At 46.1% G+C, this 26,217-nt stretch overlaps 1 protein-coding gene across 4 annotated transcripts; it reads left to right on the forward strand.

Moving 5' to 3' along the window:
- The first annotated feature begins 298 nt into the window (after nt 1-298).
- Nucleotides 299-26,217, forward strand: BLVRA (biliverdin reductase A). Of its 4 annotated transcripts, XM_029063556.2 has the most exons (8): nt 305-399; nt 4,027-4,154; nt 10,405-10,532; nt 13,217-13,336; nt 14,488-14,585; nt 19,861-19,968; nt 21,182-21,353; nt 25,814-26,217. In XM_029063556.2, the coding sequence occupies exons 3-8, from the start codon at nt 10,414-10,416 to the stop codon at nt 26,076-26,078; spliced, it is 882 nt and encodes a 293-aa protein (XP_028919389.1). In that variant the 5' UTR covers nt 305-399; nt 4,027-4,154; nt 10,405-10,413; the 3' UTR covers nt 26,079-26,217. The 4 variants fall into 4 exon arrangements, with proteins under 4 accessions (XP_028919392.1, XP_028919389.1, XP_028919388.1 ...); XM_029063559.2 differs by lacking the exon at nt 4,027-4,154 and having other exon boundaries at nt 299-399; XM_029063555.2 differs by lacking the exons at nt 305-399; nt 4,027-4,154 and adding an exon at nt 608-761.

A 26,217-nucleotide genomic window follows, 5' to 3' on the forward strand; every position in this document is an offset into this window, starting at 1 on the left:
ATTAAATTAATCCCTTCCTTTACTTCCCTTACCTTTCTTTATTATTATTATACTACAAGCTTTTCAGGTGGGACCCAGTCCCTGTCCCCGCCTCCACCCCCATTTCCCACATGAGTAACTGAGGCCCAGACAAGTAATAACAAGAATAATAATTACGGTACTTGTTGAGCGCTTACTACGTGCCAGGCACTGTACTAAGCGCTGGGAAGGATGCAGACAGAGCGGATTGGACGCCGCCCCTGCCCCACGTGGGTCCCACCCCGTCCAGCCATTGGACTCCGCCCCCTCTCAATCCCCATTTGACGGGGGAGGAAACTGAGGTCCGGAGGAAGGCAAACGACTGGTCCGAGGCAAGGCGGAGGCGGCGGGATTCGCACCCACGGTCCTTCCGGCTCCCAGGTCCGTCTTTCCAGGCGCTGGGGCCCTGCAGGCCAAGATCGCGCGGCAGGGAAGGTGGGGGAGGATTCGAACCCAGGTCTGGCTCCTGTTTTTTGGGCAGAGGAGGGAAGGAATGGGAAGCCCCCCTCCTTTTCAACCCCCTCCCTAATTCTCCCGAGCCAAAGCCGGGCAAACGCTTAGAACAGCGCTTGGCACATGTAAGCGCTTAACCAATGCCCTCCTTATTAAGGAAGAGAGAGGCCGCATGACTTGGGACTCCGCCCCCTTCCCTATTTTCCTTTTTTTTCCTCCCTCCCTGCGTCTCTTTCTTTATGAAGGGGGTCCGGGCCGCTCGCCCCTTTTTCCAGCTTGGTCACCACCAGGTGGGTGCCCGAGGTGGGACTGGCAAGGAGGGGGCAGAGGGGGTGGCCAGGGCCTGGTGGACTCTTTGGGCCAAGGACCCTTTCCAAGGCCGGTCCTGGGGGGGGGGGGGGGGGACCTGGGGGGACCTGGGCAGGGACCTGGGCAGGGACCTGCTTCTCCAAGGATTAATAATGTCGGTATTTGTTAAGCGCTTACTATGTGCAGAGCACTGTTCTAAGCGCTGGGGTAGATACAGAGAAATCAGGTTGTCCCACGTGAGGCTCACAGTCTTCATCCCCCTTTTCCAGATGAGGTAACTGAGGCACAGAGAAGTGAAGCGACTCGCCCACAGTCACACAGCTGACAAGTGGCAGAGCCGACATTCGAACTCATGACCTCTGACTCCTAAGCCCGGGCTCTTTCCACTGAGCCACAGTGAGAACCCATGATCTTCAGACTCCCAGGCCCGGGATCTACCCCCTTCACCCTGCTGCTTCTCTAATAAGGGGCAGAGGACCGGGCAGTACTCTCTGTTTCCACCCCTCCCTGTTCCTTTTTTTTTTTTTAATATTTGTGTCTTTGGCTACAAGAAACTGTTTGGGGTAGCCTGGGGGAATTCACTTTTAGTAAATAATAATAATGTTGGTATTTAAGTGCTTAAATACCACTGTTTTTATACTTAAATACTTAGAGCACTGTTCTAAGTGCTGGGGGACATACAGGGTCATCAGGTTGTCCCACGTGAGGCTCACAGTTAATCCCCATTTTATAGATGAGGTCACTGAGGCACAGAGAAGTGAAGTGACTTGCCCACAGCCACACAGCTGACAGGTGGCAGAGCCGGGAGTCAAACCCATGATCTCTGACTCCGAAGTCCAGGCTCTTTCCACTGAGCCACGCTGCTTTTCTATAAATATAATAATGGTGGTGTTTGTTAAGCGCTTACTATGTGCAAAGTACTGTTCTAAGTGCTCGGGGGAAGGGGTGGGGGAGGATACGAGGCATTCAGGTTGTCCCACATGGGGCTTACAGTTTTAGGGGAAGTAGCGTGGCTCAGTGGAAAGAGCACGGGCTTGGGAGTCAAAGGTTATGGGTTCGAATTCTGGCTCTGCCAGTTGTCAGCTGTGTGACTGTGGGCAAGTCACTTCTCTTCTCCAGGCCTCTGTTACCTCATCTGTCAAATGGGGATTAAGACTGTGAGCCTCACATGGGACAACCTGATTCCCCTGTATCTCCCCCAGCGCTTAGAACAGTGCTTGGCACACAGTAAGCGCTTAAATACCAACACTGTTAGCAAAAAACAACATTACTATTATTAATCCACATTTTACAGATGAGGTAACTGAGGCACAGAGAAGTTAAGTCACTTGCCCAAAGTCACACAACTGGCAAGCGGCGGAGCCGGAATTTGTACCCATGACCCCTGTCTCCCAAGCCAGGCTCTTTCCACTGAAACTATTTCCTCAAGGCCTCTGCAAAGACACTGTCAGCATTTATTTTTTAAAGAATCAGTAACTTGCAACCCAGAGGAAGAATCGGGAAATGCCCTGATGAAAATGAGGAAAATCTCCAGCTGAAATGTTAGGGCAGCCTCTAAAAAAGCATGAAGGACAAGGCAGGGAGAGCGGGGAGAAGGCATTTGTGAAAAACATGAAAACCTCGTGCAAATCTGTTTTTAAATGGAGAGATGAAGTTCTAGTTTTTGTGAGGTCATCAAGCAATCTGAAACAAATGTTCATATATATTGTGGTATCTGTTAAGCACTTACTAGGTGTCAGGCACTGTGCTAAATGCTGGGGTAAAGGCTAGCTAATCCGGTTGGGTGCATTCCATGTAGGGCTCACAGTCTCAATCCCTATTTTACAGAGGAGGTAACAGATACAGAGAAGTGAACTGACTTGCCCGAGGTCACCCAGCAGACAAGTGGCCCACCTGGGATTAGAACCCAGGACCAAAATGACTCCCAGGTCTGTGCTCTTTCCACTAGGTCTTGCTGCTTCTTAAGCTGATTTTCCATCCACATTGGGCAGAAGCAAAGAACTGGTGTGGAAGGGAAGGAGGAGGAGAAGGAGAAAATGAACAAAGAGCAATTTGTATTCCCTCTGCAGCTCTGGGGAAATGCATTCTTCAAAATGGGACCAATAATCTGACCCACAAATGGAACCCAAGAATAAATACAAATTTAAGACCAACGAAGAAACGACACTTAGTATCCTGGAATAAATAGAGCCTGGGTTGTCGTGCTTTTGACACGCAGTAGCTTGTCTGGAAGGAAAACAAAACAAAAAAACCATTGTTATCAGTCAGTTCTTACATGACCAGACCGATCAGATTTTTGTTCGCTAAAACAGCATTTTTTTTTCTTTCTACAGTCTCAGAACTTTTTGTTCTAACTATATAGTAATATCGTAACATGATAATGCAGTAAAATTCCCTCCGTTTTGTTTTCTTCCCTCTTTTAGTCTAAATTTCACTTAAGGTCTTAAATCTCAGAATAAATGTCATTTGAAATATGAAAATGTAGGTTGTAGAGTGTTGTGTTTTAATTTCTAAATTAAAATTTTCAACTCTGAGCTTCAACACTCTGGGTGACTAAAAAAGTCAAACCGTACAATTAATGATTTAGCCTAAGCCAGAAGGAGAAAGATGATAATTCATCATAATATTTTCTGCCAAGCAAAGGTGTGAGCTAAACTAGAAATCATCTTGGTATGAAAAATACCCTTTGCCTCAATTGCCTGGATATTTTGTGAAAAAGAACTTTTTAGCCTAAAATAAGCAGGCAGTTAATGGTGTTTGCAAAGCGCTCACCATGTACTAAGCACTGCACTAAGTGATGTTTGTTGGGGGGGTTTTTCCCTGAATATTATGTGTAATTTTCTAAGACCCAAAGTCCTCAGAGCGAAAGCCAAAGAGAAGGGAAGATGGGTGAGCTAGAAAACCCTGGTAAAAGTGTTTTTTTTTTATTTGAATGAAATAGCAAAAATATTTTGCAGTATATAAGAAACATCAAGGGCAGTAGGCTCTAAACAACCTTCCAGCTAAGAAACTGCAGTTGAGGATACATTGAAGGGTCATTGTTCAATAATTCAGGAACTGACCCCAAATCAACAAGGGAAACCTGGTATTTTGGGAAAGGCAGTTCTGCTTGCTTAGTTTTCTGCTGTTAAATCCTTTTGGTAGATGTGTTAACTGACATCCGTTCTGGCCTTTGGCCCAGTGTGAAGAGATACAATTGGGGAAGTAGATTTACTTGCCCAAGTAACTCTGGTTTTCGGTTTGTAGACTGCATTTGAAGGATACTGTGGCTCTTCAGATCAGGAAAGCAACTGATAAGAATTCTGGGGCTGGTCTCTTCCAGCAAAGTTGGCCCACTTCTTCCCCGATTCTTCATTTCTTCTAGACTTGAGCCTGTAAGTTACCTTTAAGTTTTGGGGGTTTGGAGCTATGTTAGAGGGAATCCTGTCGATTTTCTAAGACTTGGTAATTTCCCTGCAGGGGTGGGTATGAACAATATCTTCAAATAGAAAAGTAGAGAATATATATATGTGTGTGTGTGTATTTAATTTTAACTCCTGTCAAAAATCGTGATGAGTCAGATTAAAAGGGAAAAAATCTTTAACCCAACGTGGATGTAAAATCAGATTTAAAGTGGAATTCCAGGCACTGCTGTTGTTCACTGTCTGAAGTGGTACGTATCGCAATTTTAAAAGTTGTCCTGGGGGAACAATTTATTGGGCTGGTTAATAGGAGCATAGAGCGCTATAAAACTTTTTGTTTATCACTCTTGGAACTGGAGTTATTACATCTGATTTTTTTTTCAAAATTTAAAGAAAGTGAGCACTTTCTGGGACATGGGGTACAATGTGTTAATTATTTTTGATGACATCTTCATTTATCTGCGCTGGGGCTTATTGAATTTATAAGGTGCTGAAGTCTCCCTCTCCTGGCTGCTCTAAGCACGGGAAAATGTCTTGGGAAATGCAGAGATTGGCAAAAACTGGAGAGAAGCTGCATTATTCCTTGTTTTCCTCTGAACTTGGAGTAGCTCTGGATTCCTAACGTGCACAAAGATGTGAAAATCCCATCCGGAAAGCTCTAGCAAACAGTCAGCCGGATCTAGCTGAAGCAGCGTGGTGTCGTGGATAGAGTACAGTCCTGGGAGTCAGAAGGACATGGGTTCTAATCCCACCTCTGCCACTTGTCTGCTCTGTGACCCTGGGCAAGTCACTTCACTGCTCTGTGCCTCAGTTCCCTCATCTGCAAAATGGGGATTAAGAATGTGAACCTCAAGTGGAACAGGGACTGTGTCCAACAACCCCATTCGATAATATCCACCCCAGTGCTTAATACAGAGCCTGGCACGTAGTAAGCATTTAACAAATACCATTATTATTATTATTAAGATGCCCGGATGAAGGATTCTACACAGTAATACGGGACAGGAGAAGGAGTAGTGAGTTACCAGAATTGAGATGTATTCTCCCCCGATTAGACTGTAAGCCCATCAAAGGGCAGGGACTGTCTCTATCTGATACCGATTTGTACATTCCAAGCATTTAGTACAGTGCTCTGCACATAGTAAGCGCTCAATAAATAGTGTTGAATGAATGAATGAATTTTTGGTTAAAGGCAGAATCTTGAAGAATAGCAGAGGTGGTTCAGTGTTCCAGGGCTTCAAGGCAGCAAACTCTGAAATTCAGACTTTAAGAGGACCGGGTATTATTATGATTATTTGCTTTTGGAAATTATTTGAAGATTAATTTAAGAATGTTTTGGTTCTGGGATTCTTAACATTTAAAGAGAAATGTCACTTGAACTCAGGATTTGAAGGGAGAAGGAGGTGGTAGGTTGTAATGAATATAATATTCAGGGGATAAATAAGTGGATTGGTTTATCTGGGACTCAACTTTGACCCTCCTGTCCTCAGTCATCCCTAGATTGCTGAAGAATCTGCACCTACTCGACATATCTATAAGCTCTGTTGCCCCACAACACTCATATACATATCTTTAAATTATATATTATAAATGATTTCTGTATATTAACATCTGTCTACCCTCTAGACTGCAAGTTTTTTGTGGGCAGGGAATGTGCTACCAACTCTGTTGCATTGTACTCTCCTAAATGCTTAGAACAGTGCTCTGCACACAATAAGCCCTTAATAAATACCACTGATTAATTGATAAAATCCAGGCCTTTTTAGTCTATAATTCAATTCTTCCAGCTTGGAAATTATCAGTCAACTGGTCAATCTGGGATTTGGGTGACACATCGAGATTTAATGTACCCCATATTGAGTGTTTACTACCATATCGAGTCCTTACTATGTGCAGAGCACTGTAATAATAATATTTGCTAAGCGCCTACTATGTTCCAGGCACCGTACTAAGTGATGGGATGGATACAAGCAAATCAGATTGGACACAATCCATTTTTTTTTTTTTGGTATTTGTTAAGCACTTACTATGTGCCAAGCACAGTTCCCTCATGGGGATCTCAGTCTTAATCCCCATTTTACAGATGAGGTAACTGAGATACTGAGAAGTGAAATGATTTATCCAAGGTCATATAGCCGACAAGTGGCGGAGTTAGAATTAGAACCCACGGCCTTCTGACTCCCAGGCCCATGTTCTATCCACTACACCAGCGTTTGGGAGAATACAGTACAACAGAGTTGCTGTTCATGTTCCCTGCCCATAAGGAGTTTATAATCTACATATAAGATTCTAGTTATTAGGGTAATAGTTATTTTGGACAGGCCTTCTCTGACAAAACCCTCATTACAGAAGCTGCGTGGCTCAGTGGAAAGAGCCCGGGCTTGGGAGTCAGAGGTCATGAGTTCGATTCCTGGCTCTGCCACTTGTCAGCTGTGTGACTGTGGGCAAGTCACTTCACTTCTCTGTGCCTCAGTTACCTCATCTGTCAAATGGGGATTAAGACTGTGAGCCTCACATGGGACAACCTGATCACCTGTATCTACCCCAGCGCTTAGAACAGTGCTCTGCACATAGTAAGCGCTTAACAAATACCAACATTATTATTATTATTATTTCCTCTTCTCCCACTCCCTTCTGCATCTTCCTTGCATTTGGATGTGCTCACTTTATTCACCCCTTCCTCATCCCCACAGAACTTCTGTACATATCTGTAATTCATTGTTATTTATATTAATGTCTGTCACCCCCTCTAGACTGTAAACTCATTATGGGCAGGGGACATGTATACCACCTCTGTCATACCGTACTCTCCCAAGTGCTTAGTACAGTGCCATGCACAAAGTAAGCACCCACTATATATGATCGATTGACTAATTGAAGAGCCACCGCACCCATATGCTTTATGCTACAAACTCGGGGACACTTTTGAAAGAAAAATCCTAAATTGTCTACTTGTGTTTGCTACTCGAACAAATTATCTTAAAAGCTTTTTTCCCCCCACAGAGTATGATTTATAAATGTAGTACATATATGTACATGTATACATGATAAGCAGTGGATAGTGTACAGTGGATAGAGCAGGGGCCGGGGAGTCAGAAGGTCGTGGGTTCTAATTCCAGCTCCGCCACTTGTCTGCTGTGTGACTTTGGACAATTCACTCAACTTGTCTGTGCCTCGGTTACCTCATCGGTAAAATGGGGAGTGAGACTGTGAGCCCCATGTAGGACAGGGACTGCGTCCAACCCTATTTACCTGCATCCACCTCAACGCTTAACAAATACCACAGTTATTATCATTATTAGTAGTAGTATTTCATGTAGGTATAGCGAGTCACATGGGTTTTTAATGGTTAAATTAGCAGTTGGAAAGACCTTCTGGCAGTGCCTAGCATAGAGCCAGAGTCAGACTGAGAAAAACCATGCTACACCGTTCTGCACCGTAGTTTTTTCAGTTCACACCAAAGTTATCTTTAGAGGAGTCTCCTTGAAACTTTATGGCCTCCTTTTGAAGATACCCAAAATACATACCACATGAGTTCATCTACAGTCTGCTTATCTATCACATACTCCCTCCCTGAAGCACTTTTCTTTTATCTATACAACACTCTGAAGGTGGAGCCATAAATGGATATTAGGGTGGGTTTCGTTTTTAGAGAATTCATTTTTAAACTATTTTCTTGCAAAGTACCTAAGGCTGCTCTTATTGCCCAAAACGTTGTGGGGATGAACTAATGGCATCACCCCACAATTCCAATTTGGGGAGGGGAGGAAGCAATAATATGATTAATAACTTAACAACTTGATTCCTGCCCTCAAGGAGCTTATAGTCTATCTGGGCAACACTAGATAATTCATTACGTGTATAAAGGAATGTTGAAGCGGGGTGTATAAACATAGAATGAATAAAATACATTGCAGCCATATAAATGCTGTCCTGTGTATTCTCTTGGCCTGTAGCGGATGGAGAGTCTTCATACCTGTTCTCACTACCCCTTATATTGTGACCCCCATGTAGGACAGGACCTGTGTCTGTTGGTTATCTGGTATCTCTCCCAGCAGTTAACATAGTGTTTGGCGTTTAGTAAGTGCTTAAGAAATACCGTTATTATCATCATTATACTTTGGGTGTATGCCATGCATGGGTTGCTCCTTATTGGACTTCTTTAATTACGTTTCATGCAGGTCTGTGACCTACTGAATAGAGCACGGACCCGGAAGTCAGAAGCACCTGGGTTCTAATCCTGGCTCCGCCACTTATCTGCTGCATTATCTTGGGCAAGCCACTTCACTTTTATGTACCTCAGTGGCCCTCCACCGCGATCCTCTGTGCAGAGCTGCCTTCTGCTCAACTCTGCTTATGACTGAAAGAGATCTATTTACACAGATCTTCACAGAGGCAGCCTGAAATGTCTGCTGGAACCTGGATGAAGTGTCAACCTAAGAAGTTCACCAAGGGATAAATTGGGGGAGCAGGCTTTGTGGGATGGTAGTGATGGTGGGGTAATGGAGTGGCTATCCAGAGAAGACATCGGGTATACAGTCCAGGGCCCCGGGGTGGGAATGGAGTGGTGCATGGCCGCAGCTGAGCAAAGAGACAGCGGTCAGCAGGGCCTGCCGCCTGGCCCTGGGTAAAGAAAATCAGCCATCTCCCTGGAACAGCCGTTTTGTGACTTTTCTTAAACTGGAGCAGGTTCCGGCTTACTTTTCGCACCGTGCAATCGGCACGTGAGAGCCACCAAACATCTAAGTAGATGTTCAAAATCCAACATTTAATTATACAAGATTATACCTATAATTAACATCATCATTTATTGGGGGTTTAATGATTCCTCCAGTGTTTACAGTATTTCCATCTGGTGCCCAAGAACAGATTTGAAAAAACAGAAAACAATGGACAGGCAACATTTGAATGTCTAAACAGAATGAACAGCATAGAGAACCTGAAAGGGCAGCAACGTGTTTAGATGTTTCTCTCTGTCCTATAGTCAGAGATTGTCGGCACGTGCCTGATAATATTTTTAATAATAATAATTGTGGCATTTGTTAAGCGCTTACAGTGGCTGGCGCGTAGTATCAGGCTCAGGGGTGGATTCGAGCAAATCAGGTTGGGCACAGTCCGTGTCCCACATGGGGCTCACAGTCTTAATCCCCATTTTACAGATGAGGAGAGAGAGGCACAGAGAAGGAAATGAATAACTCAAGGTCACACAGCAGACAAGTGGTGGAGCTGGGATGAGAACCCAGTTCCTTCTGATTCCCAGGAAGGTAAAGCAGAAATGTAAGGCGAAACGATGTGGCGTTAAAAGAGATGCAGTGGTGCTTCGTTGCAGCAGGTGGCACTTGAGCCTCGAAGAGGCCGAATTCAGATTCCGATCGAGAATCCTGGAAAGAAGATTGGCATAATCTGGAAGAGTTTCCCCATCCTGGAGAAGCAGCACTGCCTCCTAAGAGGAAGGAGCCTCTAGACTGTAAGCTTGATGTGGGCAGGGAACTTGTCTACCAACTCTATTATGTCGTACTCTCCTAAGTGCTTCGTACAGTGCTCCGCACAGAGTAATTGCCCGATGAATATTGTTGAGTGGGAGAGCTGGGGATTGGATCTCATTAAAGGACAGGGTAAAAGGTATCTGATTTGTAAAAAAGAAAGGAGAAAAGCACAAAGACGTGCTTCCAAAATGTGTAGCTGCTTAAAGGTATGAGGCCATCCTACTATTGCATCGCACAGCGGAAAGAGCATGGGCCTGGGAGTCAGAAGGTCATGGATTCTAATCCCTGCTCTGCTACCTGTCTGCTTTGCGACCTTGGGCAAGTCACTTCACCTCTCTGTGCCTCAGTTGCCTCATCTGTACAATGAGGATTGAGACTGTGAGCCCTATGTGGGACTGGGACAGTGTCCAATCTGACTTGATTGTATCCTCCCCAGCACTTAGTACATTGTCTGGTCCTTAGTAAGCGCTTAACAAATACCATAATCATTATTACTATTATTATTACTAATCCCCCAACAGTAATAATAATAATAATGTTGGTATTTGTTAAGCGCTTACTATGTGCAGAGCACTGTTCTAAGCGCGGGGGGAGATACAGGGTAATCGGGTTGTCCCACGTGAGGCTCACAGTCTTAATCCCCATTTGACAGATGAGGTAACTGAGGCACAGAGAACTGAAGAAGGAAAAGTGGAGCCAGGAGCAGTAACTGGATTTTCTTTTCACCTTTCTTGCAGGCTTCAAGAATGCCAGGGGTGGTGGTGGTGGGCGTCGGCAGGGCTGGCTCTGTCCGGATCAGAGATTTGCAGAACTCACAGCCTGGCACTCCTTCGGAACACCTGAAGCTGCTGGGCTTTGTTTCCAGGTGGGTGACAGTCAAGCTGTGTTTTCGATGAAGAGTTCTGAAGAGTTAAGCGCTTGGTACAGTGCTCTGCACCCAGTAAGCGCTCAGTGGATACGACTGAATGATTGAATGAATGAGTGAAAGGTCCTTTCTCTCTCCTTGGGGTCATTGCCCTCCCGCCCCGCTTTCTTTCTCCTTGGGGATTCCTGTTTCCACCCCCCTTAGGTGGATCATTTTTGGAGTGTGTTTCAATGCCCCAGGTGGATTTTGTCAGTCAGCCCATGGATTCATTCATTCATTTGACTTATTTATTGAGCACTTACTATGTGCAGAACACTATACTACGTTCTTGGGAGCCCCCAGACTAAACCAATAGTGCCTAGGAGTCTTGTGGTCTGAGGGAGGGGTCTCTGGACTTTGTTTTCCCCGTTAGGTGTAGGAAAGTGTCCATGCTCTGCCCCTCAGGCAGCAGAAATGCCTCGACTCTCCATCTGCCTTCCTTCCAGGTTTCCTGGAGCTGCCATAAGTGAAGCCGGACCGGGGGTGGAGAAGCCCCTTGAGTCGGAGAGTGGCAAATCGAAGGCGCCACGTGGCAGAGAGCTGTAGATCTAAAGCAAGTCCTTTAACCGGAACGGCGAGCAAGCGGCGATGAAGAGGGGCAGAGGGCAGGTGTTCCCTGGGGCGGTGGCGAATGGCTAGCAAGGACAGGGGAGGAGGGGAAGGGCCACTGCTTTTTGCCACTGACAAGAAAAGCCAGCAGAATTTCTGTTACCCGCCCATTCGTGAAGCGTTCCATATTTTTCCACCGGGCACTCACTCTCCCCCCATTCAAAGTCGTATTGAAGGCACACCTCCTCCAAGAGGCCGTCCCAGACTAAGCCCCACTTTTCCTCATCTCCCACTCTCTTATGCATCACCCTGACTTGCTCCCTTTGCTCTCCCCCGCCCAGCCCCACAGCACTTATGAATATAGTTGTCATTTATTTAGATTGATGCCTGTTTATTTGTATCAATGTCTGTCTCCCTGCCTCTAGACTGAGCTCATTGAGGGCAGGAATTGTCACTGTTTATTGTCGTATTGTGCTTTCCCAAGTGCTTAGCACAGCGCTCTGCACATAGTAAGCGCTTAATAAATGATTGAATGAAGGAATGAATGCCCCACACAGAGAGAGAGGGTCACCAGTAGCTTATGAACTCTGATTTGGCCACCCCGTTCTAGACCGTCAGATCCTAATCGTGTGTAAACTTTAAAGTTTTTCTAAAGTTCTTGTACACTGGCTGTTTTAGTCCTCAGAACCCACCTGGGAAAATGGGGGAGGGAGACATTATCCCATTTTATAGACGAGTTGGCATGCTTGGAGGATGCCCAGGGAGAATGGTGCCTGTGTAGAGAGGGATACTGATCTAGCCTTCACTCATCTTCCCATCTCACCGAGCTGCAGAGAGGCAGCAAAGTTTGAGTGATCAGTGGATATTTTTGAGCCCTTACTGTGTGCAGAGCACACTACTAAGCTCTTGGGAGAGCCCAGTGGAGTTGGTAATAATAATAATAAGGCTGAGCACTTTTCTAAGCGCTGGGATAGATTCAAGGTTATCAGCTTGTCCCACGAGGGGCTCACAGTCTTAATTCCCATTTTACAGATGAGGTAACTGAAGCACAGAGAAGTTGTGACTTGCCCAAAGTCACACAGCTGACAAGGGGCAGACCCAGCATTAGAACCCACGACCTTTGACTCCCAAGCCCGTGCTCTTTCCACTAAACCACACTGCTTGGTAGATACGATCCCTCCCCTCCAGAAGTTTACGTTCTAGCGGCAAGCCTATTGTGAGCAGGGAGCACGTCTATCGCTGCTGTTTTATTGAATTCTCCTAAGCACTCAGTATGGTGCTCTTGTACACAGTAAGCACTCAATAAATAAGATTGATTATTATATAGTAGAGATACACTGTAGAATGTGTGGGTGTTCTTTTTAAAAATGAAGTCGAAGAATTTTCTTCTGGAATATACTCTGTCTCCTTCATTGGTTTTCTGAAACTTCAAGGATGGACCGGGGTGTGTGGATTTCTAATACCTTCCGGTCAGACAGCAGAGGTGAAGCCCTATGATCCACATAAATACACAGGTTCATTTACCGTAGATTTTTCTCATCTGGGAGGTTGATATTCCTCCTTCACCTGCCTCTCTTCATCTCATGACTGACATTTACTGAGCCCCACCAATATGGGAATACTGTACTAGCCCTGGGAAATATAGCAAATTGGAAAAAAAAAAAAAAAAAAGCAGTTCCTGCCCACAATCTAAGAGGAAAGGCAAACACAGAAATGTTGAACAATGGCACATTGAATGTGGAAATGAATGCAGCTTGGCAAGATTGCCCAGAACATTCTGGAACCTGGCCTCTCCTTCCCTTCCCCGCCCTATCCTGGAAACAATCCCCAACATCCTATATTGTGTGTTGGCCACTCTTCATCCCCCCTCCATTCCCTGCTCCTGAGGAGGAGGGAAACTTGAGTCACAATGGAGAGTGATACACCTGCAATAGGCAGTGAACAAAGATGTGAAAAACAGGAGGGGGAAAGAATACTGGCATTCCAGGCGTGTGTTGATTGGGGGTGGGAAAGGGGATGCTTCTGGCGTGTTTTCACATCACAAGATCTCATGTGTTATCTCGGTTGTTTTTGTCTCCTATGGGGTGGATGGCCAGGAGAGAGCTCGGAAGCATTAATGGAGTCAAGCAGATTGCTCTGAAAGATGCTCTTGAGGACAAAGAGGTGGATGTTGCCTTCATCTGCAGTGAGAACAGCAGCCATGAGGAAAACATCAGGTTCACATTCTTGTTTTTGTCCTCGACCCTTTGACTTCTGTCCTTTTTAGCTCTTGATTCCCGCAACACGGACCACAGATCATGCAACAGTATTTATCGAGCACTTACCTATGCAGAGCACTGTACTAAGCATGCGGGAGAGTACAATAGAGTTACAAGACCTGATCCCTGCCTTCAAGGAGCTTACAGTCTAGCAGATAATAATAATAATAGCAATAATAAAAACAGTGGTACTTGTTAAGCATTTTCTGTGTGCCCAGCGTTATATTGAACTCTGAGGAAGTTATAAAATAATCAGGTTGGAAACAGTTCCTATCTCATAGTCACAGTCTAAATAGGAGGGGAACAAGTAATTACTCCCCATTTTGCGGATGAGAAAACTGAGGCAGAGGGAGGTTAAGGGACTTTCCAAAAGCCAAACAGCAGGCAAGTGGCAGAGCACATTAATGCTCCCCTCTATTAGCCGTGAGGTTAGAACCTGTTGGACCCTGAGGTGGGCTGAATGAGAAGCATTCATTCATTCAATAGTATTTATTGAGCGCTTACTATATGCAGAGCACTGTACTAAGCGCTTGGAATGTACAAATCGGTAACAGAGACAGTCCCTGCCCTTTGACGGGCTTACAGTCTAGTCGGGGGAGACGGACAGACAAGAACAATAGAAGTAAATAGAATCAAGGAGATGAACATCTCAGTAAAACAATAACAAATAAATAGAATCAAGGTGATGTACATTTCATTAACAAAATAAATAGGGTAATGAAAATATATACAGTATATATATATATATATACAGAAGCAGTGTGGCGTGGTGGACGGAGCACGGGTATGGGGCTCAGAAGGTCATGGGTTCTAATCCTGGCTCTGCCACTTAGCTATTGTGTGACCCTGAGCAAGTCCTTTCACTTCTCCGTGTCGCAGGTACCTCATCTGTAAAATGGGGATTAAGACTGTGAGTCCCACTGGGACATGGACTGTATCCAATCTGATTACCTTGTATCTACCCCAGAGCTTGGTAAGGTGGCTGGCACATAGTAAGCGCTTAACAAATACCATAAAAAAGGCAGGGGGGGTGGGGGAGAGGTCCGGGCCAGTTGTATTCTAAAATTTACTTAAAGCTTTGTTTCCTTGCTTGGTTCTGTTTTCTAAAGGCAATTCCTGGAGGCTGGGAAGCATGTTCTTGTGGAATACCCTATGGCACTGTCTCATGTTGCAGCCCAGGAACTCTGGAAGTTAGCCGAGCAAAAAGGTGAGGCTCTTGCTTCCTCGGTGTCATACGCAACTTTTTTTTATAGGAATCTTGGTCATCACAGGGTTGCAAGTATTCCAGAGAAACCAAGTGAGCTTCTTCCCTCTGAAACCTAATTCTTGATTTGGTCTCGCGGTGGATATGTAGAGCAGTCACTCAGTCGTATTTTTGGAGCGCTTACTGTGTGCCGAGCACTGTACCAAACGCTTGGGAGAGTATAGTATTACAGAGTCGGTAGACGCGTTCCCTGTCTGCAACAAGTTTACAGCCTGGAGGTGGAGACAGACGTTAATATACATAAGCAAATTACGAATATGCATCTGAGTGCTGTGGGGCCGAGGAAGGAGTGGGGAAAAAAAAGGTGCAAATCCAAGTGCAAGGGCAATGCAGAAGGGAGTGGGAGAGGAGGAAACGAGGGCTTAATCAGGGAAGGCGACTGGGAGGAGACGTGCTTTGAAGGTGGGGAGAATGATCATCCGTCAACCGTCATCCGTGAACCCTACTTAAAACTCACCTCCTCCAAGAGGCCTTCCCAGACTGAGCTCCTCTTCTCCCTCTGCTCCCTCTACCAACCCCCTTCACCTCTCCGCAGCTTAACCCTCCTTTCCCCCCATTTCCCTCTGCTCCTCCCCCTCTCCCTTCCCATCCCCTCAGCACTGTACTCGTCCGCTCGACTGTATGTATTTTCATCGCCCTATTTATTTTGTTAATGAGATGTACATCGCCTCGGTTCTATTCAGTCGCCATCGTTTTTACGAGATGGTCTTCCCCTCGACTCTATTTATCGCCATCGTTCTCGTCCGTCCGTCTCCCCCGATCAGACCGTAAGCCCGTCGAACGGCAGGGACCGTCTCTATCTGTTGCCGACTTGTTCATCCCAAGCGCTTAGTACAGTGCTCTGCACGTAGTAAGCGCTCAATAAATACTATTGAATGAGTGAAGAGGGAGGGCATCCCGGCCCAACTAGAGACGAGATACTAGCACACCCCACCATCTCCAGCAGGTTAACAGAGGCTTTCCTTTTCCTCCTTCGCTTTCCTTATCCCTTTCCAGCTGTCTTCCTGGGAATTTCTCCGTCGGATCCCTTTCCAGCTGTCTCTCTGGGAATTTCTCCGTCGTCCTCTCTCTTCCCTCGGCTGTGCTAGTCCTTTCCCACTGGGACCCTCAAGTGTCTCGGGCAAGTGGAAACCAGGCCTCAGACTAGCACCTGGCCTCTCTGACAAGACTGTAGAGGAGGAGAGACCCTAGGGTCTCCTGAGTTCAGGTCTCCTACTGCTCACTGTGGATCGGGGAAGCAGCGTGGCTCAGTGGAAAGAGCCTGAGCTTGGGAGTCAGAGGTCATGGGTTCGATTCCCGGCTCTGCCACTCGTCAGCTGTGTGACTGTGGGCACGTCACTTCACTTCTCTGGGCCTCAGTGACCTCATCTGTAAAATGGGGATTAACTGTGAGCCTCACGTGGGACGACCTGATGACCCTGTATCTCCCCCAGCGCTTAGAACAGTGCTCTGCACATAGTAAGCGCTTAACAGATACCAACATCATCATCTTCTGCCATTGACACTTGAGCAGGAAGAGGAGGCGAGTCCCTGAGGGACTCGTGCTTTGGAGAAGCAGCGTGGCTCAGTGGAAAGAGCGCGGGTTTTGGAGTCAGAGGTCATGGGTTCGAATCCCCGCTCGGCCACTTGGCAGCTGTGTGACTGTGGGCAAGTCACCTCACTTCTCTGTGCCTCAGTGACCTCATCTGTAAAATGGGCATGAAGACTGAGAGCCCCACGTGGGACAACCTGATTCCCCTGTGTCTACCCCAGCGCTTAGAACAGTGCTCTGCACGTAGTAAGCGCTTAACAAATACCAACATTATTATTCTTATTTCCAACAGCAGGAGGTGAGGCTTTGAACTTGGGTAGACCAGAAATGCGAGTGGAAGTTCACTGGGAGACGAGGTCTTGTACGAAGCGGGCTTTGAGGAGAGGGAAGGCTTGGGGAGGTTCTTTCAGAGGGTGACAAGAAAGAGAGACAATAATAATAATGTTGGTATTCGTTAAGCGCTTACTATGTGCAGAGCACTGTTCTAAGCGCCGGGGTAGATACAGGGTAATCAGGTTGTCCCACGTGAGGCTCACGGTTAATCCCCATTTTACAGATGAGATAACTGAGGCACAGAGAAGTGAAGTGACTTGAGAGATGTCAGCTGTGTCCTTTCAACTTTTAGATGACGTTCTGATAGCGCCGAAGTCCGCCATCCACGCGTGCGAGGGGCGGAACAGACAGCATCCTGGCCACCCGCCCATCTTCCCAAAATGAGCAGTCAAGATAAACAGGCAGATGGAGCTGCTCCCATATGAGAGGAAATTGCCAGGATTTGGACTCTAGCCTAGAAAGATGAAGACTGACAAAAGGCATGATTGAAGTTTCCAAAATAATCAAGGGTATGGACAGGGTCAGCACAAAATTATTGTTCACCAAATCTTGCCGGGAGGTAGATGGAAAACCAGATTGTGAGGCCTTTGAAGGAGATAGAGTCTACCAGCCCTATTGTATTCTCACTCAATAAGTAGTACGGATTGATAGGTACAAACAACGAAAAGGTAAGTGTTCTTCCCTCAGCATGGCCTAGAGGATAGAGCATGGGTCTCGGAGTCAGAAGGACTTAGGTTCTAATCTGAGCTCCACCACTTGTCTCCTTTGTGATCTTGGGCAAGTCCCTTTTATTCCTCTGTGCCTTAAATCCCTCATCTGTAAAATGGGAATTAAGACTGTGAGCCCCCATATGGGATAGGGAATGTGTCCAACCTGATTAACTTGTATATACCCCAGTGCTTTCATTCATTCATTCAATAGTATTTATTGAGCACTTACTATGTGCAGAGCACTGTACTAAGCGCTTGGGATGAACAAGTCGGCAACAGATAGAGACGGTCCCTGCCGTTTGACGGGCTTACGGTCTGATCGGGGGAGAAGGACGGACGAGAACGATGGAGATAAATAGATAAATAGATAAATAGATGGCATAAAAACAATGGCGACTAAATAGAATCGAGGCGATGTACAATTCATTAACAAAATAAATAGGGTAACGGAAATATATACAGTTGAGCGGACGAGTACAGTGCTGTGGGGATGGGAAGGGAGAGGTGGAGGAGCAGAGGGAAAGGGGGAAAAGAGGGTTTAGCTGCGGAGAGGTAAAAGGGAGGTGGTCGAGGGAGAAGAGGAGCTCAGTGTGGGAAGGCCTCTTGGAGGAGGTGAGTTTTAAGTAGGGTTTTGAAGAGGGGAAGAGAATCAGTTTGGCGGAGGTGAGGAGGGAGGGCGTTCCGGGACCGCGGGAGGACGTGGCCCGGGGGTCGACGGCGGGATGGGCGAGACCGAGGGACGGTGAGGAGGTGGGCGGCGGAGGAGCGGAGCGTGCGGGGTGGGCGGTAGAAAGAGAGAAGGGAGGAGAGGTAGGAAGGGGCAAGGTGATGGAGAGCCTCGAAGCCTAGAGTGAGGAGTTTTTGTTTGGAGCGGAGGTCGATAGGCAACCACTGGAGTTGTTTAAGAAGGGGAGTGACATGCCCAGATCGTTTCTGCGGGAAGATGAGCCGGGCAGCGGAGTGAAGAATAGACCGGAGCGGGGCGAGAGAGGAGGAAGGGAGGTCAGAGAGAAGGCTGACACAGTAGTCTAGCCGGGATATAACGAGAGCCCGTAACAGTAAGGTAGCCGTTTGGGTGGAGAGGAAAGGGCGGATCTTGGCGATATTGTAGAGGTGAAACCGGCAGGTCTCGGTAACGGATAGGATGCGTGGGGTGAACGAGAGAGACGAGTCAAGGATGACACCGAGATCGCGGGCCCGAGAGACGGGAAGGACGGTCGTGCCATCCACGGTGATAGAGAAGTCTGGGAGAGGACCGGGTTTGGGAGGGAAGATGAGGAGCTCGGTCTCGCTCACGTCGAGTTTTAGGTGGCGGGCCGACATCCAGGTGGAGACGTCCCGGAGGCGGGAGGAGATGCGAGCCCGAAGGGAGGGGGAGAGGACGGGGCGGAGATGTAGATCTGCGTGTCATCTGCGTAGAGATGGTAGTCGAAGCCGTGAGAGCGGATGAGTTCACCGAGGGAGTGAGTGTAAATGGAGAACAGAAGAGGGCCAAGAACTGACCCTTGAGGAACTCCAACAGTTAAAGGATGGGAGGGGGAGGAGGCGCCAGCGAAGGAGACCGAGAATGACCGGCCAGAGAGGTAAGAGGAGAACCGGGAGAGGACGGAGTCCGTGAAGCCAAGGTGAGATAAGGTATGGAGGAGGAGGGGATGGTCGACAGTGTCCAAGGCAGCAGAGAGGTCAAGGAGGATCAGAATGGAGTAGGAGCCATTGGATTTGGCAAGAAGGAGGTCATGGGTGACCTTAGAGAGAGCAGTCTCAGTAGAGTGGAGGGGACGGAAGCCAGATTGGAGGGGCTGGTCACATAGTAAGTGCTTAACAAAGATTATTATGATTATTGACATGGAATTTGTCACCACAGGAAGTTGTGCATATCTAAAATATTAACACGTTCAAGAAGAGTTTGGGACAGAAAAGCAGCGTTGGCTTAGTGGTAAGAGCCCGGGCTTGGGAGACAGGATGTGGGTTCTAATCCCGGCTCTGCCACTTATCAGCTGTGTTACTTTGGGCAAGTCACTTGACTTCTCTGTGCCTCAGTTCCCTCATCTGTGAAATGGGGATTAAGTCTGTGAGCCCCCTGTGGGACAACCTGATTACCTTGTATCCACCCCAGTGCTTAGAGCAGTACTTGGCACGTAGTAAGCACTTAAAAAATTCAGTTATTACTATTATAATTATTATTCTAATCAGATACGACACAGTTCAAGTCACTAATCAGGTCAGACACCTAGGCTCACAGTCTGCTTCTCCAGACTTGTCTTTCTATAACAGTTTCCCACCTCGTCCTCCTATTTCCACTGCCAAGAGAGCTTCCGCATCTTCTCACACCTTGCTAAATTCCTGATGGTTCCTAGGGCCTATCACCCTGTCTCTGATCAGCTGTAGTCTAGCCTGCTCCTTCACAGTCTCCGCCCGCCCCCTACAAACACACCTGGCTCCCTTTTCTTTCCCTGTGCTTTAGCCAGCAGCAAAAACGTTGGCTTGTAAGAGTTACAGTGTCTTTCAGATGATTGATGGTATTCTCTTCCTGCCACCTACTAATAAAACCATTCCGCCTCGAGTTGAATGGTATCATGGTCCCTTGATAATTGGGAACAGACGGCTTTTGTTAGTCTAATATGACCATAATTTTTCCTGACAGGTAAAATCTTACACGAGGAGCACATTGAACTTCTGACAGAGGAGTACATATCCCTGAAAAAAGAAGTGTCTGGGAAAGAACTGGTGAAGGGAACTCTTCACTTCACAGGTCAGTTTCCAAAGAGTCCAAGTGGGTGATCTTCCAGGTGTCTGCTCAGCTCAACATCTGGTGATGTTTCAGGTTGTTCGCTAAGAGACAGGAAGTTGGCAGCAGTTAAGCTGCCGGGATATCGGTTTTGCTCTCCTCCATAACTCCAGGCTGTTTCCACTAGTTTCTTCATCTCCCTAGAGTTCCGTTTCACCCCCTAGAAAGAGAAGGGGATATTTCCTCCCCTACTCCTGAGAGCGGAGCTCTTATCCTTGAGATCCTTAGATTAAAAAGTACGGAAGAAATGCCCAATCCGAACAACATTGAACTAACAGTTATTCCTACGTTGGTCTTCCTGGAAATCATACCATTTAAGAATTGAAAGTCTCCGTAACTGTGATTGAAAAATCCCCCAGATTTATACTTTCCCCTTTTTAAAATAACATTTCTGCTGCATGTATGGATCATGAAGATAGCATTCACAGTCTACCTGTTCCCTCAATTCTCCTTCTCACCACTCCTTGTAATAGGGAAGCAGCGCGGCTCAGTGGAAAGAGCCCGGGCTTGGGAGTCCGAAGCCATGGGTTCAAATTCCGCCTCTGCCACTTGTCAGCTGTGTGACTGTGGACAAGTCACTCAACTTCTCTGTGCCTCAGTGACCTCATCTGCAAAATGGGGATGAAGACTGTGAGCCTCAAGTGGGACAACCTGATGACCCTGTATCTACCCCAGCGCTCAGAACAGTGCTCTGCACATAGTAAGCGCTTAACAAATGCCAATATTATTATAATAATACTAGTGGTATTTGTTAAGCGTTTACTATGTGCCAAGCACTGTTCTGAGCACTGACAACTGTTTTAAGCGCTGATCTCTAGACTCTAAGCTCACTGTGGGCAGGGGTCGTGTCTACCAACTCTGTTACGTTGTACTCTCCCATGCACTTAATAAAGTGCTCTGTACACAATAAAGGCCCAGTAAATAGGATCGATTGATATTCAGACCGTTGTTTATCTGGGCCATATTGGTTGTCAGTTAGCGAGTCAGGCCAATATTCGGTGTCCAATATTAGCAACAAGGTGATTGGAGAAACGGGGAGATGTAATATTAATAGGTCTTTGAAGATGACTAGACCTTTGGTCTGTCAGTGGTCTGTTTCTTCCAAGGGAATTTGGTTCTTTTTGTCCTCTCTGACCTCCCCTGGTTCACAACATTTTGAATTCTTTTTTCCCCGCAGCTGGCCCCTTGGATGAAGAGCGATTTGGCTTCCCTTCCTTCAGTGGTATCTCCCGCCTCTCCTGGCTGGTTGACCTCTTTGGGGAACTCTCTCTTGTCTCAGCCACCATGGAGGAGCAGAAGGACAAGAAATATTTGAAAATGACGGCCGACTTGAAGACTGCAGACCAGAGGTAATGTTAGAATTTGGCCGAGAGGCCTGGGGATCCCCAGAATTGTATAACTACTTCCCATTACCACCCTCTTCTGATAATCTCCCCTCTCCCCATCCTATATTCCCCACCAACTCTCACCTCAGCACTAATATCTCTCTTAAGCCTAAGTGGTGCTCACATTTCTGTATTTATCGTTGTACTCTATTACTTCTTCATAGCTGTAATTTTTTTTAGTGCCTGCCTCCACACTAAATCATAAGCTCCTGAGAGCAGGGATCTTGTCAACTGATTCTTTTGTACTCTCCAAAATGCTTAGTTTAGTGCCCTTTGCAACGTAGGAGCTCAGTAAATATCCCAGCTCTGCCACTTGTCAGCTGTGTGACTGTGGGCAAGTCACTTCACTTCTCTGTGCCTCAGTTACCTCATCTGTAAAATGGGGATTAAGACTGGGAGCCCCACGTGGGACAACCTGATTCCCCTGTGTCTACCCCAGCGCTTAGAACAGTGCTCTGCACATAGTAAGCACTTAACAAATACCAATATTATTATAAATACCATTGATTGATTCGTGGGGAGGGACTCTTGTTCTAATCCTCTCGTTTTCACACGTCCACTTTGTACGCATTACAAGAAAACAGAGTGTATATGATATAGGGGGATAATCTACTTAAGTTTTAAATTGTGCAAGACAAAGCTGTGGATCTTCTCTTATAGCCAGCTACCTGTAATAATTCTTGTATTTACTTAAGTGCTTACTATGTGCTGAGCGCTGATGTAGATACAAGAAGAACATCAAATGGAACACACTCACTGTCCAACATGGGAATCAGAGTCAAAGGGGGAAGGAGAACAAGTATTTAATCCCCAGATCACAGCAGAGGAGACTGAGTCACAGAGAATTTAAGCGACTTGCCCAAGGTCACATAGGCAAGTGGAAGAGATGGGATTAGAATTCATATAGTCTATTCATCCCAATTACGTACAATACATGCTTTACGTTACATTCAAACAAATTCTGTGGGTATCTAACTGTTCACCAAAGAATCTAAATGTGTATGGGTGCAGAGTGGGATATGCTAGCAGGTATAGATTTGAGGGATGGGAAATCTAGACAGTCTAAAAATTTTGCCCCAAACAGGTAAAATGACCAGTCTGAACAAAAACAGAATATACATTTTTAAATGATTGGCAAACTGCTCCCTTCATGCACAGGTATATTACACTCAGCTATTCCAAGGGGAATCCAAAGCACCTTAAGAGTATTTGGCATCAGTGTGAATGACATGAGCATTTTTCAGGCATTAAAAACCCACAATCTGCTTTTTCCCAACAGCATAAGCACCCATGCCTCGGCATGAGGAATAATAATAATTGTGTTATTTGTTAATCACTTACTTTGTGCCAGGCACTGTACTAAGCGCTGGGATGGATATAAGCTAATCAGGTTGGACACAGTTCCTGTCCCTCCTGGGGCTCACAGTCTTAATCCCCATTTTACAGATGAGCTAACTGAGGCACAGAGAAGTAGAGCGGCTTGCCCATAGTCACACAGCAGACAAGTAGCAGAGTCAGGATTAGAACCCAGCTCCTTCCGACTCCCAGGCCCATGCTCTATCCACTAGACCACGCTGCTTCCCTGAGTGCAGGCTTTTACCACCTGGGCTGTCTTTGTGAGCACTGGAGTATATAGATCAAGGATATGCTACTTTGTTCTGCTGTTCCTTCTTTTAAAATCTCCAGATCATTCTAACTTCTCCCTTTTATTTTTGACTGATATTAATAATAATAATTGTGTTATTTGTTAAACATTACAATTTGCCAAGGAGTGTACTGAGCACTGGGATAAATCTAAGATAATCAGGTCAGAAACAGTCCCTGTCCCACAGAGGGCTCATGAACTAAGTAGGAGGGATTATAGGTATTGAATCCCCATTTTACAGATAAGGAATCTGAGGCACAGAGAAGTTAATTGACTTGCTCAGGTCACACAGCAAGCAAGTGGCAGAGACAGGATTAGAACCCAGGTTCTCTGACTCCCAGACCCATGCTCTTTCCACTAGGCCATGCTGATGCCTGTATTTAATAAACTCTTCCCTGCACTCACACCCCAAATCCTACCATCTTCATCATGTCACTTAGGACCTCTAGAAGAAGACCAGGATATCTCTTACCTTTTGCTTCAATCCTGTGGGATTTCTCCACGTTCTTTTTTCCAATCACGTGGGCTTCCTCGAGTGCATTTTCAACTGATGTCTGAAGAAAGCTGTGAGCTGGATCATGAAAAGGTTGTTAAACCTGAAACCTGACCCAGTTACTCAAACATTGCTAAAGTTGAGTAGATATCCCCTGAGCTGATAAAGATGGATGAGTAGAATTCAATTTATTTTTCTTATGCATACTAATGGAGCTGAAACTGTGGAAACTAACTGCAGTTTGGAACCAATTTATATTTTCATGACTTTGAATCATGTGCACAAGATAGCAAGTGATGAATATCGGAGAATTGCCTTCATTGCTTATTTCCCACTCTATTAAAGTAATGGAATACTAAAACAGAGTTAATTGTGCTAATGAGAGGAACTTTTGGAACTTGGTGCATGAGCCCTCAGTGGGTACTGTTTCCTGAGCTCTCAGTTCTGTGACCCTTGAGATTCTGGAAGATCATCCATACAAATAAACAGCCACAAAGAAGCAATTTACTGCAAATAGAAAGCTCCAGTTCATTCTTCAGACTGGAAGATCTCTGCTGACTTTATTCACTCTTTATGTACGGCACATTGGGTGTTAGGTATAGAAAGGTCATTCTTATCAGTGCTTATCAAAGCATGCAGATCTAGCTTGGACCAGTGGTGGAGGTGGAGTTGAGGGGAGGAGAAGGAGAAATGAAAATTCCTACTCTCACACTGCAACCTATTTGCAGCCGTTGTTATTAATAACAATAATTTTAGCCGGACTCATTACTAAAAATTATGGTTAGTATTACTGTAGTTATTAATGGTAAATAATACTTTCATTAATAATTATGGTGTTTATTAAGCACTTTATATGTGCCAAGCACTATTCTAAGCACTGGGTAGATACAAGATTATCTGATTGTATAGAGTATCTTTTCCTTATTGAGCTCACGGTCTAAATAGGGGGAGTAAGATTTAACCTTCATTTTATAGATGAGGAAACTGAGGCACCTAGAGGTTAAGCGACTTGCCCAAGATCACACAGCAGGCAAGTGGCAGAGCCAAGATTAGAACCCAGGACCTCGGAGTCCCAGGCCTGGGCTGTTTCCACTTTTTGTGGAGCTTCTTCGGAGGGCCGGTCCCCTCTTTTTCAGATTCCACTAGGATTTTGGGGGGGATAGGTCTTTCCACAATTGATATCTTTGTACCTTTCAACTGAGGAGGAGGTCAAAGCCATGAAGGACCTCCCACAAAAGTCATCAGTGAAGGTGTGAGATGAGCAGTGAATGTCATCTTAAGATCTGTTACCGATTTGTACATTCCAAGCACTTAGTACAGTGCTCTGCACATAGTAAGCGCTCAATAAATGCTATTGAATTAATGAATCATGATGTCCCCACTGAGAATCTTAAACCGGCAAGTGTTGGGGAATGGGAAGAGCCCGAACCAATCAGAAGTAATGCAAGACCAAGCTCGTTGTAGTCAGGGAATGTGTCTACCAACGCTGTGGTATTGTACTGTCCCAAGCGCTTAATATAGTGTTCTGCACAACGTAAGCACTCAATAGACAGCATTGATTACGATCGCCCGGACTGGTGGACAGAACATGCTGTTTCAATAAGCTCAACCTTGGGCTTTTGATTCCTATTTAAAACAACGGGTTATATGTTAGCTAACCGACGGAGATTTTGCTACTTAACCTGTGAGATATACCAGGACCAAGAAACACACATAGAAGCAGCATGGCCCAGGGGAAAGAGCACAGGCTTGGGACTCAGAGGACCTGGGTTCTAATTGCAACTCTGTCACTTGCCTGCTGTGCGACCTTGGGTAAGTCACCTAACTTCTCTGGATTTCAGCTTCCTGTAAAATGGGGATTAAGTATCCGTTCTCCCTCCAGTTTACACTGAGCCCCACGTGGGTCGGGAACTATGTCGGATCTGATTATTGCGCATAGAAGCGGCATGGCCTAGTCTAAAAAAGTGTGGGCCTGGAAGTCAGAAGGCCTTGGGTTCTAATCCCAGCTCCATCACTTGTCTGCTCTGTGACCTTGATCAAGTCACGTCCCTTCTCTGTGCCTCAGTTACCTCATCTGTAAAATGGGGATTCAGACTGTGAGCCCGTTGTGGGACAGAGACTATGTCCAACCTGATTTGCTTGTATCTTCCCCAGCGCTTAGTTCCGTGCCCGGCACATTGTAAGCACTTAACAAATACCACAATTATTGTTATTATTAGGACAGTGCTCTGCACATAATGAGTGCTTAACAATTACTAATACCCCAAGATCCTCTCCTTTGAACAGGCCACTGACTTGGATCGAAGAGAAAGGGCCCGACCTGAAGCGTGAGAAACACATCAAATTCAGCTTCACATCTGGTTGCCTGGAGAATCTGCCAGCCGCCCCAGGAGGCAACGTGGGCATTTTCATGAAGGATCAAAACCTATTTGCCCAGAAAGTTTTGGGCCAGGTGTCCGAAGATGACCTGACTGCGGAGAAGAGGCGCGTTCTGCACTGCCTGGAGATTGCAGCCGAAATCCAAAAGCTCTGCTCACGGCCCAAGAAATAGGAGTACATGGCTGGGGAAGCGGGGGAAGGGGAGATACCGTGAATCGAGGATTGCTGTTCACTGCTGCCACAGAATGACTTTCTGGAATATGGCCTCTTTAATCATTATCATTAAAATGTCTCCTTGGGAACGCAACAAA

The sequence above is a fragment of the Ornithorhynchus anatinus genome, chromosome 4 (genome assembly GCF_004115215.2).
Source record: "Ornithorhynchus anatinus isolate Pmale09 chromosome 4, mOrnAna1.pri.v4, whole genome shotgun sequence".
NCBI classification, from domain to species: Eukaryota; Metazoa; Chordata; class Mammalia; order Monotremata; family Ornithorhynchidae; genus Ornithorhynchus; species Ornithorhynchus anatinus.